The 15,495-nt window shown below is 42.9% G+C and overlaps 1 protein-coding gene across 1 annotated transcript in view; it reads right to left on the bottom strand.

Moving 5' to 3' along the window:
* The window catches only part of LOC101569378 (aromatase), a 32,289-nt gene that overhangs the window by 12,370 nt on the left and 4,424 nt on the right, over positions 1–15,495 (bottom strand). Inside the window, exons 2-5 of the mRNA XM_004638999.2 lie at positions 15,023–15,173; positions 7,631–7,785; positions 3,685–3,861; positions 491–605 (exon numbers count right to left, since the gene is read on the bottom strand). Of these exons, the coding sequence (XP_004639056.1) occupies positions 491–605; positions 3,685–3,861; positions 7,631–7,785; positions 15,023–15,173 (598 nt within the window). The remainder of the gene's footprint in view (positions 1–490; positions 606–3,684; positions 3,862–7,630; positions 7,786–15,022; positions 15,174–15,495) is intronic.

The following is a 15,495-nucleotide window of genomic DNA, read 5'->3' as shown; positions in this document are numbered from 1 at the left end:
AGTGGAATAAGCGCTTCCCTGGCAAGTGCAAGGGCCTCAGTTCAATCCTGGGTTCTGCCAAAAAACAAACAAACAAATATCTACACATTGTTTTGAAGTTCATTATATTCATTATCAAAAATTCTTTTGGGATTTTCTGTCAATTCTTCAAATGTTTACATTCAAAAGCAACACAGTTATTAATTGATTATGTTCTTCCAACATGCTAAATATGGTTTCGACAAACATTAGATAGTCCATCTCTTCAAATTAAACTAGACAGCAGTGACCACATTCAGAAATGAGCTCTCAGACCACACACGAGACTTCTTGTGGTGAAACTCTCTAACTGAAAGCCACCAAATTGCTCTAAGTATTTCATCAGCAACTTAATCATTAGAGCCCTGTGGGCTCTGGAGAGAATAAATCTTGTCAGAGGCCAACAACAGCAAAGACACACACAAACCCAATCAATTTGCACTCACAAGCCATCCAGACATGTGCTACTTACACAGGCTTTTCATACTTTTTGTAGAGCCAAGAAATCTTAAAGAAGATGTTTGGTTTGATAATGAGAGCTTGCCATGCATCAAAATAACCCTGGATTTTCCTCACGATGGAAATTTCTAGAAAACAAAAACAAAACCAGAATTGCTAAACAAAATGTGAGCCTGAGAAGAGTACTGTGAGTCGGGAATTTACCCTGTAGGCTTCTTACCAAGGTAGGCTTTTTCGCTGAGCACAGCTCCATCACCTTTGGTGATTTATGCACATGAATGCTGCTGGACAACCTGAGCACTAATATATTCCATTCACATCTAAGTTGGTCAAGTTAACCAGAAAGTAGTGACACATTTTCAAATTTGTTTGAGACACAAAGTCTTTCATATTTCTTTTGAGTCCCTAATTCTCTCCTGTTTTTATAGACAAAGAGAACTAGTCATTAAAGCTGCTCTAGCCATAACTAGAAACTGGGAGCAAAATGCTGAGCTTGTTGGGCAAAAAATACTCACTACAATTGATGTTGGGTAAGTAGAGCCATTATGAAGTGGGCAGCTCACTGGCACTACACACCTAATTGAAAGCTCCTAATTATCACTTCATAGCCCTTTACTCATTTTCTTATAGCCCTTACCTTAGCACATAGCTTCTATATTTATTTTATTTTATTTTTATGAATTTGGTACAGGGTCTCACTACACAGCTCAGACTTATAGTGATCCTCCTGTTTTCAACTCCCCGGTGCTGGGATTACAGGTGCACACAAAGCCCCATCTCAGTGGATGGCTCAGCATGTCCAGGAGCAAGGCTGGTGTGGCATGTGGTGCCAGGGATTGAACCCCAGTCCCTGCGCTTGCCTAATCAGGCACTTAGTCCACTGGGCTATCTCACTGGCCCTGCTTCTATAGTTATTTATATTTGTCTAGATTATAGAATTCTCCTTAGTACCATCAGTACCTTTTCTTGAGCTTCATGCATATTCAGTAATAAATGATTACTCCTAAATTAAGTTGAATAACAGAACAAAAAATATTTGCCTTTTTCAAATTACATCATATTGTATACAAATGGAAAGGAACCAACATTTGATTAGAACTGCCACTGCTGTGTGTGTTACAAAAGAGATTTTAAATTGAGTCTTTATAATCTTCCCAAGGGAGTGTCAGGGTCTTCATCATTGAGGGCAAGAAACCTGAGTGACACCATACAGCCAGTGTGGCAGGCAGACTCTTAGACTGGAGCCTGGTGTTGTCTGATCTAGGGCAACATCCTTCCTCTGTGTTCAATGAATTCCATAGGCAAGGTAAATACTCAGCATAAAGGGAAATAAACACAACCCTCTCTGGGTTGTAAGTCATTGAGTAAGAGACAGAGGTTCAGTTATTTTGCATGATCCTTCATAATGATAGAGGCTTGTGCAGAACCAAGGAGTGAGGCCATGCAGTTATGTTTCCACCTACGTGAGCAGAGGTTTGTAGAACGGGTTAGAAGATGATTGGGGTAGTGGATATAACTGAAAATTTTCAGAGTGAATGGAGGCTTCTATCAAAATGGCAGTGAGGTGCAGTTTTTGTACAGCCCCCATAAGGACTAGTCAGAGCAGGGGACACAAGACAGGGCAGGAGCCAGGAGAAGGGAAGGGCTTATGGTGTGTCTTTTCAGTTGCATGTGGTAAATCAGGCGGCATATGTTAGGCCTCAGCTAGCTTGACAAATGTTAAAGCCCATGCATTGTTATTCTGCATTGAGCATTCTCCCTTTGGGTCTGCATGTGGCTCGATCTTACTTCATGCAGGCCATGTGTAAATGGCTTCTCCACGGAGGGCTTTCTGACGTCCCCGTCTGTACTACATGGACCACTCCTGTTGCTTCCCCTTTGCTGTCGTCTGTTTTCTGTTTACTTCAAGGCACTTGGTATTGTCTGAGATATTTGTTAAATATTTACTGGTTTTTCTACTCATATTCCCACTAGAATGTAAGCTCCTTGCAAGAAAAAATGTTAGTGGTCTTCTATTGCTCTGTCCCTAGGCCTTGCAGCAGTCCACAGCATGGAGTAGGCACTCAGTAAGCACTTGTTGAGGAGTTATACAAACCAGTGAACACACTAATTCAGGAATAATTGCATTAAGCTTGATACATTTTATGTCAAGAGCAGGCTAGAATTCATCTAAATAATTGTTCCCTTTTTCGTGGTACTAGAGTTGTGTGCGTATGCTTTAATATTCATTTCTGCAACATAGTGAGGAAAGTGAGACATCCTGTCCACACTCTTCCAGATAATGACAAACATGCATAGAGCAACTTTTCAAACTGTTTTTAACATAGTGGCTACTACATTAATAGCAGTTATCATCATCATTTCTGGCAGCAGCAGCAACACAACCGCCATTAGCTTGTTCTTGGCCTTTCTGAGACAGGGTCTTGCTCTGTAGTTCACACTGATCTTGAGCTCACTTTGTAGCCCAGGCTGGTCTCAAGCTCACAACAATCCTCTTGCCTCAGCCTCCCCAGTGCTGGGATTACAGACACATACCAACACACCTAGTGAGGTATTTTTAACATACAGATAAAGTCATGTTTTCATGTGTAGTTGCTTTGGGGAAGGATGTTTGTGCATTTAGAAATATATATGTAGGAATGTATATGTCATGCCCAAAGGAATAGTTGGTATCTGTGTCAGTCTTTTCTTTTTCTGCTGTTTTCAAAAGTGTTAAAATGACTTCTAAGGAAATGTGTTAGTTATATACTTTAGCTATATTATTCATTTCATATATAGCCCCAGGCAATTGCTGTTCAGTCAAAGAAAAATAGGACAGAAATTGGTGGGCTACACATTGAAGGCAGCTGGGTACATGTATCGGTGTTATTGTGGTAAGCTGTCCTTCTGACCAGCTAAAAAGGTTGGCTGCAATAGAGGCTGGCTCTCTAGAGCAATGAGGAGAGACACTAAGAAACAGAACCCTACCTTACGGAAATTTATAAAAGATGTTTATAAAAGAGCAAGGCAAAAGCACTAGGGGAAATATCTTCAAGATAATTACAAGTGTTTAGTCAAGAGCAAGGTACAAAAGTGTGTTTTCTTTCATTGCCCATTGTGAGGCTAACGTGATAACCACTACACTGTGGGAACTCGTTGCCCATTGTGATCACTGCCTGGTCTACTAAAGGGCAGGATGTCCAGTCATGAGAATAAAAGCACCAGTACCGTCCAAGGGGATCCCCAGGAAGAGCACGTTGGAGGTGTCCAGCATGGTGCGCCGCATAAGGGTCAGCACGTCCACATTGCCTGATGTACTGGTGACCTCCTCCATCCTGTCCAGGTGCCTTATGATGGACTGAGCACAGACTGCTACCATGCGAACAAGACCAGGGCCTGTCAGAGCTGCAGAACACATGGGACAATCAGCCTCGAGCAACTCCAGGGCACACAGTTTTGACTCCTGCTGTCTGCAGTTGAAGCGTTCACAATTTTGCTTTAAAGAATAGAGTGGAATTTTTCATACTCTTTATTACTTTGATGTGTTTTCCTAATTTTCTACAAGTACATAAGTATCTTTATGGTTAAAAATATGTGAATGAATAAATGCATGGATGAATATTATTTTAAAGGCACTCTTTCAAGTTTCAGGTTTTCTTAATGCTCTGGCAAATCATTTGTGAGATTTCACATGAAATAGTTAACACTTCTGATCAAATCAGAAATCAATGATGTTTTGACATTTATTGTGTACATTTCCCTTAAGAACATTTTAGATTTGGCTAACATCATACTCGTTTCATTTCCACAGGTGGCAGTATACTACCACATAACTAGTGAAATCAGTTCTTTTTACTTGAATTAAGGTGCTTCCCCTTTGTCTATTGAAGATATTAAATGGTAGTCTTACAGGGGGCTCAAAATGTTCTTCTTTTCATTTGCATTTCTCTTTAATTTATGCCTAGATTTCTTTTATTCAACTCCTTGTTGGTGCTGCAGCCCCCCCGCCCCCCGTACCACCCCAAACCAGTGCTCTTTAAGAAAAGTGGAAATTACTTGCTAGCATTGTGCATAAAATCAGTAATACATAGGGCTTCTCAGTTCTTATTTGCAAAGTAGAGGAATGAATGAACAAAATAGGGATTAGTGCATGGGTGCAAGCTCCCACGTGTTCTGTTCTGGACCACAGAGACAGTGGCTAGTGAGTTCCATGCTTTATCACAACAGCTTAATTCCTAAAGTCTTCATTCCTTTTTTGCTGTAAAAATTTTTTGGCTTCCTTTGGTAATAATGTCTCATGTTCCTTCAGTATGGACAAGCATCTTCAGATTGCTGGGAAACACATACTGTGTTACAGTACTCCTGCCTCCTGCCCCATCTCTGAGGATGAACTCTTCCACATTGCATTAACTTACTTCTCTGCACACACTTCTAATGAATTAGTGCTTTCTTGATGTTCTGAGTTCAAAAGCCAATTTCCAGTATTTCTGCCATACCAGGAAAATCAATGAGCAGCCCAATTCAAAGGGAAATTCAACAAAAAATGTTGAGGATTCTCATTGATTATAAAAGTATCAGACACCAAACAAACATTCAATAAGCAGGCATTCTTCTGAAGTATGACATTTAATTTGAGTCTAGTTCTGCAACATTTTTGTTAGAAAATGTGATGTAGCATATATAGGGTTAATCTAAAATAATTCATGAAGATGTTTTGATTGATCGCCTAGTACTGTAGGTCCTGCTCTTTTAACATTTCTTATACCTGTAGCCTCCCTCCCTCTTTCCATCCTCCCTACATCACTGCTGACATCAGTTTCCTCCAGACAGCCATGCCCTCAGCCACCATGCCCTCTGCCGTGCACTCAAATAAGAGGGAGAGTTTTCTGAAACACAAAGTTCATGTCACTCTGATGAAAAATCTTGAGCAAGTCCACCTAGCTCATGAATAGGCTCAACTCAGCTTATCAGGGAGCCTTTGGTGACCTGGATCTGCCCCCGCTTGGTTCCCCCCACGTGTGTTTGTATAGGTCCTGGGACTCATCATGTTTATCTCTTCTCTGCTTTGGAATAATCTATTGGATACTTCTAGTGTGTTTTCCCTTGTCATGCTTTCTAATTAAGTAGATTATATTTCCTTTAGAATGCATCACAAGTATCTACTCATCTGAAAAGTGATGCCCTGATACTTCGGTAGCTTTAGATGGCCCATTGGTCTGTACTCTGCAGTTCTGTGCACTCTTGTAGCTTTGCAGTGACTAGACCAGCATTTAGTGATACACTGGCCTAAACCCTCATGGCCCACACCTGTCCTTTACATGTCGTCAAGACACCCTGTTTTTCCATCACTGTATTCTTGGCACCTCATTGCATGATGACCACAGTAGCTTGTTAAAAAAAATAGATGACTTTAGAGACTCTATCAACTCTGGCATCACTGGATAGAGGATATATGAGGGTGTGAAAGTTAACTACAACTAAATACTAGTTCACATATTCCAAACAGATGAGAGTCAAGCAACAAAGTTAGGTTTACAGTTAATAAGATCAAATGGCGTTATATCATGTGTTGTTCACATGACAATAAAGTGCCAGCTCTGTGATGTTTATCAACTCTAAGGAAAATAATTGAAGCACAAAAGATTAAGTGAGCAGCCCAGAGTCACAGAGCTAGTTAGTGGCAGTATTGGGATTTGAAGCCACAACTTAGAAGCCTGATTCCTATCCTTTTTCCATTCATCCATTCTGTAAGGAGTAGGGAAGTTGATCTGCCCCCACATGAATAGGAGGCAGACAAAGAGGTCTCCCAAGGTGTCTGGGTCCTAATTTCCAGGAGCTGCTCATATGTTACACTGAGATAAGGACTGGCAGGCATGTTTAAGGTGAAGGACCTTGAGATAAGGAGATTAGTATGTATTCTCAGGGTGGGCCAGAGCTAATCTTCACAAGTATGGAAATGTTCCTTGCTGAGGTTAAGGTCAGAGAGATGTGGTGACATAACCAGGGTACCAGGGGATGTGACATGGGCAGGCCTGGACCACACCACCACTGTGGAGTAGAAGTGATTTGTGGAGTCTTGGAACAGCAAGGAGAAAGCTTCCCACCATAGCCTCCAGAAACAGCCTCATCAGCACCTCAGTGTTGGCCTATCAGACCCACAGCTGACTTCTGACCTGCCCAAGTATGAGACAGCAGATGTGTCTTTTGCTAGGGGTCTATAGCACTGGAGCCTGTAACAGACTGGAGCTGAGTCCGAGCACCAGGCACTTCTGTGGAGTGGGACCGACATATGGCAGGCACACACAGAGGGACAGCTTCACCCTGTGTGAGAGCCATGCAGGAGACATCCAGGCTCACCAAGGAGGTCAGTGGAGGGAAGAGTACTGATAGGACAGGGTCCACCTAAAACCTAGTGAGCTCCATGCTCCACCACTGACCACACTTCAGGCCCTGATTACCCTTCTGGATGCTTGTCACACCAGACGTTGACCTTGTTTGTTGCCGTCTTCATCACTTCCAGTATGGTGCAGTAAAGGTGGAAAATCCCTAGCTAAGAAGGCTTAGAATTGGGTCTCTGTTCACCTGACTCGCTCTGGTGCCTAAGTGAAAGTCACAGCCCCTGTATGACTATTTCAACTATAAAACTAGGAGGCTGGGTGGGCAACCCACATGCAGTCCCTTTTCATGAGTTAAAATTCATTAATTTCATCCACAAATTGATTTCTCCTAAAGTGTGTGGGCTGCCAGTAATTAAGGGAACCCTTTGTGTAGTATGATGACATACTGAACGCTTAGTTGGAAGGACCCTAAATGCATAGGTCTGTCTCTTCATAATCTCAGGAAATGGCTATGTATCTCGATGCTGGGCTGTAGATGTAGGCTCCAGGTTGCACCCAAAGGCCCCATTTAGTAATGGCGGCACTTAGAGACAGCTACAGAACCGCCTCATGCCTCAGTGTTCTTGTCTGCACAGTGTGGTGATCAGGGTAGCTAGCCCAGGCTTTTGCTGTGGGATTAAAACATCAAGAGCTTTGAACAATGTCTGATATATGATAAAAGTGTAAAGGAAGCCCTTCTCATGTCACTTCTAATCAGTAAAGCCACACTTTAAATACTACATTTAAAATGGCATATTTGTAACCAAAGGGAAAAGTCCAGCCAGGCTCCTACTTACCTTTCATAAAGAAAGGTCGAACAGCTTTCCAGATGTCTGGGTTATTGTTAAATATGATGCCATTCTCGTGCATCCCAATGCATTGTAGCCCAGGCTTGCTGCCAAATCGGGAAATATAGTGACTGTGTTTCATTACATGGAACATACTTGAGGACCTGAAAAGAAAACAAACTGTTGCTAGTCTTCTTATCACAGAAGATAGAAAGCCTAGTGCCCTACTAGCCGCACCCCGGGGCACGTTGAGATGGTGGCTGAGACTGGGCGTGGTGGCACACACCTGTAATCCCAGCGCTTGGGAGGCTGAAAACAGGCAGATCATTATGAGTACAATCTAGTAATGAGACCCTGGACAGCCTGTACTAAATAGAAGGAGAAGGAGAACGAGAACGAGAACCTGCTCGCATCCTTCCTTGTTGCCCCCTCTTCGCTAATCCCAAGTCATAAGCACACAACCCACCATGGGGGCAGAGCTGCAACTCTTATAAAGCTGAATCCAATGCAGCCTTTCCCAATAGTTTACCTCCTACAAAAGTGAGCCAGAGTTACTGCAGAATCTTGCTTTGCTAGTTTACAGGTATCCCATCTAGAAGTTGCCAATCCCTCAAAGTCTGGCTTTCCAGCACCTGGCTGCACTGACATGGAGGCTCACTGTGCTGGTAGGAGAGCTTGTTTCTGGGCTCTGTACGGTATTCCGTCACGACTTACCATGGTCTCTGGGATCACAGGTTTCTCCTGTGTACAGAATGTGGTGATTCATTAAGGAGGGCAATTTGTATGGCACCCAACAGTGCAAACTCAAGTTGCATTAAGTAACATGAGTGTTGCGTTCATTTCACATGTTGTTACTTTTTAATTTGGTGAACTTTACATTTATGCATGTTGTCATGTATTCATTACTACTTCTCCTTTCCCTCTTCTCCACTTAAATTTTATTCCTCAACAGCAAATTTTCCTACTATTAAAGTGTTCAGAACACATAACCCTCAAATCTTAACAGTGACTACTATAGTATATGCACCTGATTGCCAGACTAAGTTGGAGAAGCCGTCTTAACACATGCTCTTTCCTCTCACTGTTGAAACTTGTCTCCTAAAACAATGACTGTAGATAGGAAACAGGGAGATAGATCTTCTACAGAGGAGAAGAGGACCATGAGATGGAGGGTGTGAGGATCAGGACTAGAGACAGGGGATGAAAAATGGAACCTAGGATGTGTTCCATACACAAAGCACTCCCCAGAATGAATGTAATCATTATGTACTATAATGAAACTCTTACATTTGTGATGAATTTCATTATCTTATTTAAAGCTTGAATGATCCTGATATAAATAACTAGTTCCCTTGACATTCATTTCAGGGAAAAACTCTTAGTTTTAAAGAAAATATTATTAAACCAAATGTTCTTTTTATTTGACTACAGATAATAGACTACAGATAATATTCATCCAGTAAACTTTAATTTTGACAAGTTTTTCTCTTCCTAGCAATAAACAAAATAGAAGATCCAGATGCTTCCATATGTATGGAAAAATCATGAACTAGGACCTACCTTATGTTGTTGGGGATCAGGCTCTTGTAAGGGTTAATTTGCTTACCACAGTGCTCTGAAGCCAAGGTACCACATAGCTGAGGCAGCTGAGGACCCGAGTTCTCACTCTATTCTAGGGAAGTAACTGTCACCACTAGGAATGAGATAGTTCTCTTCACTACTGCCAGAAATGTCAGTTAAATTCAAATGGACACTCCATGTAGCTGACTTTTTCTTGTTCTGACTTTTCAAGTTTTCCTGCTCACCTCACTTTTTCCTTTTGTTTTCCTTGATGCCCCCAGAATTTGTCTGAAACCCAATAAACACAGGCAATTCAAAGAAGTATTTTTCTTAGCTCCAAGAAAGTTGTGACTTTCCTGGACCCCAAAACCATATTGCTTGTCTCTTTTATTTAAGTCTTCGCTTTACTCATTTTAGGAGATCAGGAACCCAGCCAAGCTCCTCAACACATTAGTACTAATTAACACATTTGAAATGATATCTTTTTTCACTTTCACATTCCTCCTTCTGTAATTAAAAAAGTAATGTTTCTGTTGTTTGTTCATAAAACTTAATCTAAACATTTAAATATTTAGTGTGTGTGTGTGCTCCTGCTGTGGCCCCTAGAACTTTTGAAGCCCGCATGAATCATATGGTCCTATCAGTTTCCTTGAAGGAACTATTAATGAAATTGTAAACAGAAAAAGAATCCTCAAATGTAAAACAAAGAAAATGAAACGGTATTTTGTCAGTCAATAACGAACCAAGTTTTAAAACCCGTGTGTCCTTAAGAGGGCGCCAAGATCTCAGTTAAGTTCACACTGCGCAAATGGCAAAGCCAATTAGGAAAAAGTGGTGCAACCGGTGGAGAGGCCCTGGCCACAAAGGACAATTAGAAGGGGGCCTGGATTTATCAGAGCAGAGAATCCCTGGCCATGTAGGACTATTAGTAGTGAGGCGGGATTTATCTAAGCAGAGAATTCCTGAATGGCGTCAGTGAGCCTGCTCGCAGCACAGGCTGAGACAGTTGTCCTGCTGGCTGGAGAGTAAGGATTTCTCAGCACTGAGGAGACACCATTTGAGTCCCCAAACTCAGAAGAGATAAAAGGAAGCATAAAGTGACCACCTGGGGCTATTCTTCTTTGAACTGAAGTCAAAAGACGTGTCCAAAAGGACAAACTTGTCATCTCTTCCAAATGAAGAGTAGCCAGGAAGTAGCTCTGAAGGTACAAAGAAGGAGCACCTCAGACCTGAGTTTATGTAACTCATATACCTCTGGCCAGGTGGGCGGAGGAGTGCCAGAAAGAGAAGGCAATTGATGAGCATATTGCAAACAAACACTTAAAACTGCAGAAGTTGCCTCTCGTGGACTTGTTCTGTGCCCTAGACTTGGGTTCCCTCATTCCTATCACCTGTCCGCTGTCCTGTGCCCCTCTGATATTTACTTGACTCAAATTCTAGGGTCACTGCAAGGGAACAACAGTCTTTACAACAGGAAGTTCTGACTGTATCTAGCACAACCTGGTGAGAAGATCTGGTTACATCCAACATTTAACTAATCCAGCTGCCAGCACCAAGTGGAGCCCACACCCACCCACATTCTCACCCTGCTCCAGGTCTCAGTTAAATTCAGGTGGACACTCCATGCAGCTGGCACTGTCTCCCTTAAGCATTTCCTCTCTGCTCTTCTGTAAGACTGTTATCTTCTACCTCCTCAGTCTCAGCTGAAGATTTTATTTTTGATTTTCCAGAGAAAATAAGAACCAGCAGAAGAAAAGCTGGTCAAGCTCCAGCCACAGGACCCATGACACGTACCCAGCTTTCTCTCCTCTTAGGATGGTGAAATTCCACACCCTATTTGAGGCCACTTGCTTCATGACCCCTTCACACCTCGCCAGCTCAGCCTTCTTCCCCCATCTGCAGTTTCCCTCCATGCTGTACCACCACAACTCACCTGCGGTGGTATCTCTGCCATGAGAATGAGAACTCCTTTGACTGAAGACCCCTGCAGCATGTCCTACTTCCTGCCTCCTCACAGAAAACCCCCTCCTTTCAGAGAAACAGAGATAATGGGCCACCCTTTTGATATACATGCTGCATGATGTTTGTCAGTGATGGACTGCATATCTGACAGTGTTCTGTGAGATCTCATCACTAAGTGAAATGGAAAACATCTTAGTGCAGATGCATGCTATGAGAATGGTGTGAAATCTGTGGCATATATGCCACAGTGGGCTCTCTCGATTGTTGAAAGCTCTAAAGAGTTCACTATTGCTGGGCGTGGTGGAGCATGCCTATAATCCCAGCACTCGGGAGGCTGAGGCAGGAGGATCATTGTGAATTCAAGACCAGCCTGGGCTACAAAGTGAGCTCAAGGCCAGCCTGAGTTGCAAGGTGAGACCCTGTTCCCTCCCCACCAAAAAGGAAAAAACTTGCCATCACTGCTCTATAATGTGTACATTATGATACCTTGCTCAGAACATATCCTAGTGTTAAGTGATTCATGACTGAACTATGTATTTTACTTGTTTATTGTTGGTATAGTAAAGTATACTGCTGCAAGAGGGTAGAAATGCTTGGCTAATTGTATTCCTAAAGTGATATATAATATAACTGTATTCCAGGAGTCTAGAATTATATCTGGTGTACAGAATATGTTCTCAATAAATGCTTACCAGCTTCCCTGGTGGTCTAGTGGCTAGGATTTGGTGCTTTTAATAAATGCTTACCTACGAGTATAGAGCCACTGATTCACACTTAGGACCACAGAGTGCTTCATTAATGTGTAAAACAGAAAATTAAATGAATCATTTATAAATTTATACATGAATAAGACATGTTCACATGTCCATTGCTAATTCCCCTGAAATGCTACTCAATTTATTTTTACGTTTTTGACCAAAAAAAAAAATAGATACCCATATAGTAGATATAAAGTGTCATGCTTATCATCTGTGGGCTCTTTTAGAGGTAGCTGCGGAGATGGCTGCCTGGAGCACCAGGGCCTCCTGTATCTACAGATGACCAGAGGGGCCTGGCCTCCGAGCCTCCCCGAGGTTCAGCAGCCCCACTCCTGTGCCCCTGAGCTTCTGTAGCCCCTCCCACTTAGGACAAAGCTGGCTGGGAAAGTTGGACTGTAGTCTCTGCAAAGAAAAAGACAGCTGGCAAACTACTAAAATAAAATTCAAAAGCTCTCTGAGGCCCAATGGAGTCTTTTTTTCAAGAGGTACGAGCAGTTCTGGAGCAGCTTGGAGAGCAGGCAAGGAAAGGGGATGGAACCAACGTGTCCCACTCCTAGGGAGCTCAGCACTGAAGGACAGAATTGAGCTGCTCTGAGACAATTAAGGGGAACACAAAGGCTCCTATAGGGAAAAGCTTGAGAGCACAGGAGGCGAACAGGACAAAAACAGAACGGCAGAGCTGGGTTCAGCAGCAGGTGTGTGCATGCCTCTGTGTGCTGCTGTGCCAGAGCTGCTCAGTCACCCATGTTGGTGCCTTTTAAGGCAGGCAGAGTAGTCAGATGCCAGTCTGCTGTGTGCGTGCATCCTGCTTCAGGAATGGTCTCTGGGCAGTGGGGAATTCAGCTGATGGCTAAGGATCTACTGTCTAAGTGTTTCTGCCTGGTATTCAGTCCTCAGATAATCACTCTTCACCCCAGATCTAGCCTTCACCACCACGTTAGTTAGACAGAACCACTCCTCCGTGCTTACGTGTTTCCCATAGCCCATAGGAAAGGGCTCCTGTGCCAGAACCTTCCTTTGTTCCTTCTGTACTGTTGGGAGGTTTCCAAACTCTGCAGCCCCCCTGGAATCTACTGGGGAGCTAAAACAGCAGCGAAGTGTGGGCCCCACTCCCAGAGATCTGAGCTTAAAGGCCTAGGCTGTGGGACTTTGGGCAGCTCCTCAGGGACTCCAATGGGCATCCAGGGTGAGCACCCCTGCTCTGGGGCTGAGCTGCCAGTAGACCTCCTTTTGGACAAAAGTTCCAAGGGCCACACAACAGTTTGCCCAGGGCAGTGGGGGACAGGAAAGGGAGATGCTGAACTGAGGAGGCCTGGAAGGCAACTTGCTTCAGGGGATGACCCATCAGGAGGGGAGTTCCCAGTCCTCTCAGCCCAGATTTCCTCTACTGTAGGATCTGTTTGAGGCATTAGCCGGTTGTAAAAGTGACCAAATTGCTGATGTTTGAAATGAGAACTCATCCAACTGACTTGGCTGGCCAGGGCTCAATAGACCAGACAAGTAAAACCAAAGAGTAATTTTGACCTGGGGATTAGCACTTTGGGTCTCATTTCCAGTGTGCACCAGAATCCCCAGGAGAGTTTGTCAAAACACTGCTGCAAGGGGAAGTTCAGGAAGTCCTTCCCCTGGGCTTTCTTATTTAGGCCAGAAGGTCCAAGAGTGTGTATTTGTAACATGTTCTTGAGCTTGTTGCTGCTGCTGGACAGTGGTAGACAGAACCAGTGTGTTAGAGTGCTTGACAATAAACCCGGGGAAATGACATTTCCGCCAGCAGCCGTGCATGTGCACTTATAGAAATGTGGTTGTCCTCAGCTGTCCTCCCAATTGCAGTAACAGTACACTTAAAGGAACAGGAAAGCATGAGGCAAAAACTGTGGCACTGGATCCATTCAAACAACACTATGAGGTGGCCAGAGGCATTAGGAAGCATAATGTTCCTCCCCAACTCCCTTCCTTTTAATATTTGGGTAATGCTTTGGACTTGGAGCACACCACGGTACTTGATGAAATGATGCATGTAATTGGCCTGAGAAAATCCATGCAGCTTCTGGAAATACTTCACTTAACTCTGAGCAAGTCTATGATTCTGGATGAGTGACTTTAACGAGTCAGTAGAACACCTTGGTCTGTTAGGTTGTGACTAAGTCTCTGTCCGGAATTGTAACTGAAAGTTTCTAATGAGACAGTGTTGGCAGACAGCTTTGCTAATATCCTTTGAGATATTAACTGAAAGTAGTGAAATATGCCTTTCTGAGGATTCTCCATTGTCTAAATTCTATAAAGAGGAAAACTAATCTTTCATAATTTCTTCTGATTCAATGCATTGGTTAAGCCTAGAGTAAATTCAACCGTATTCAGTAATCCAGAAAACGGTAGTGCAGATGAGAGAACTTAATTTTTTAACATGCAATAGTATTTCTGATTCATTCTGGCAGTGCTAGATAGGGGAGTAGCTCGTCAAGGGCTTCTTTTCTGCTGTCTGCTGTCACAGAGGTACTCAGTGGCCTGGCATTAAAAACACACTAGCAAATTACCAGTCACGTATCTGTTCAACAGATTTTTTTGTTTAAGCTAACTTAAAAAGATCAGATTCTCAGGTAAGATAGTGCCTCTCTCTAAAGTACGTTTACTCAATAGAAAATCACTTGGGTTCCAATCTTGTACATTAAAAGCTGTTTTAATAAAATCCAAGTTTTGCAGAATTCTTTATCTCTGTTGTTTGGCTTCAAATCAAGAGAAGCTTAGTTATTCTATATATCTTTAGTGTTAGATTTTTAGCTGGGAATTGCTCCCTTTTATTTAAATGTGAAAAAATAGACTTAAAAGATGTCAAGGAATCAAAATAAAATCCTTTTTTTTTTTAAAGGGGGGAAATCCTGTCCTTGATTTTTGAAAGTATGTGTCTGCTTTATTACCATTATTTGGGGGGAGCTGAGAACCAGACCTGGAGCATGTTCAGCAGTCCCCCACCAGTGAGTTATACCCAGCCCCAGTTTCTTTTTTTTTTTATTTTTTGCGGAACCGGGGATTGAACTCAGGTCCTTGCGCTTGCCAGGGAAGCGCTTATTCCACTGAGCCATCTCCCCAGCCCTCCAGTTTCTCCAATTATTAACATACTTACTTGCTGATAATAAGTGTTTCCTCTCCATTTATCCAGACTCTCATGAATTCTCCGTATGTCTTGTTGTAGTAGTTGCAGGCATTGCCAATCCCCATCCACAGGAATCTGCCATGGGAAATGAGCGGCCCAATTCCCAGACAGTAGCCAGGACCTAGGCGAACACATCAGAACACAATCAGTGTCTCTGCAACACCGAAAGTACTAGTTCTTTTTATCTGAATGTTCTTTACATCTTCTGCTGTTTATCTGTGAATTAGTAGCAAAGTGAGTTAAAACAGCAGAACAAATCAAGCTTGACCTGAGACTCCTCACCCCTCCACAAGGAAAAGCATTTGGCGTCTGCATTACACTGGCTCATTTTCCTCAATCATTTCAGGCTCAGTGAACTGGGCAATGTGCACTCAGTGCTTCCCAAGTTAAGCAGTGCCCGTGATTTTCAAACATAAATCCTCAGCTGTGTCTGGTAATAACTT

The sequence above is a fragment of the Octodon degus genome, unplaced genomic scaffold, assembly GCF_000260255.1.
Source record: "Octodon degus isolate 3935 unplaced genomic scaffold, OctDeg1.0 scaffold00105, whole genome shotgun sequence".
NCBI lineage: Eukaryota > Metazoa > Chordata > Mammalia > Rodentia > Octodontidae > Octodon > Octodon degus.
The sequence above is the reverse complement of the archived record's forward strand: the minus strand, read 5'-3'. Positions and strand labels throughout refer to the sequence as shown.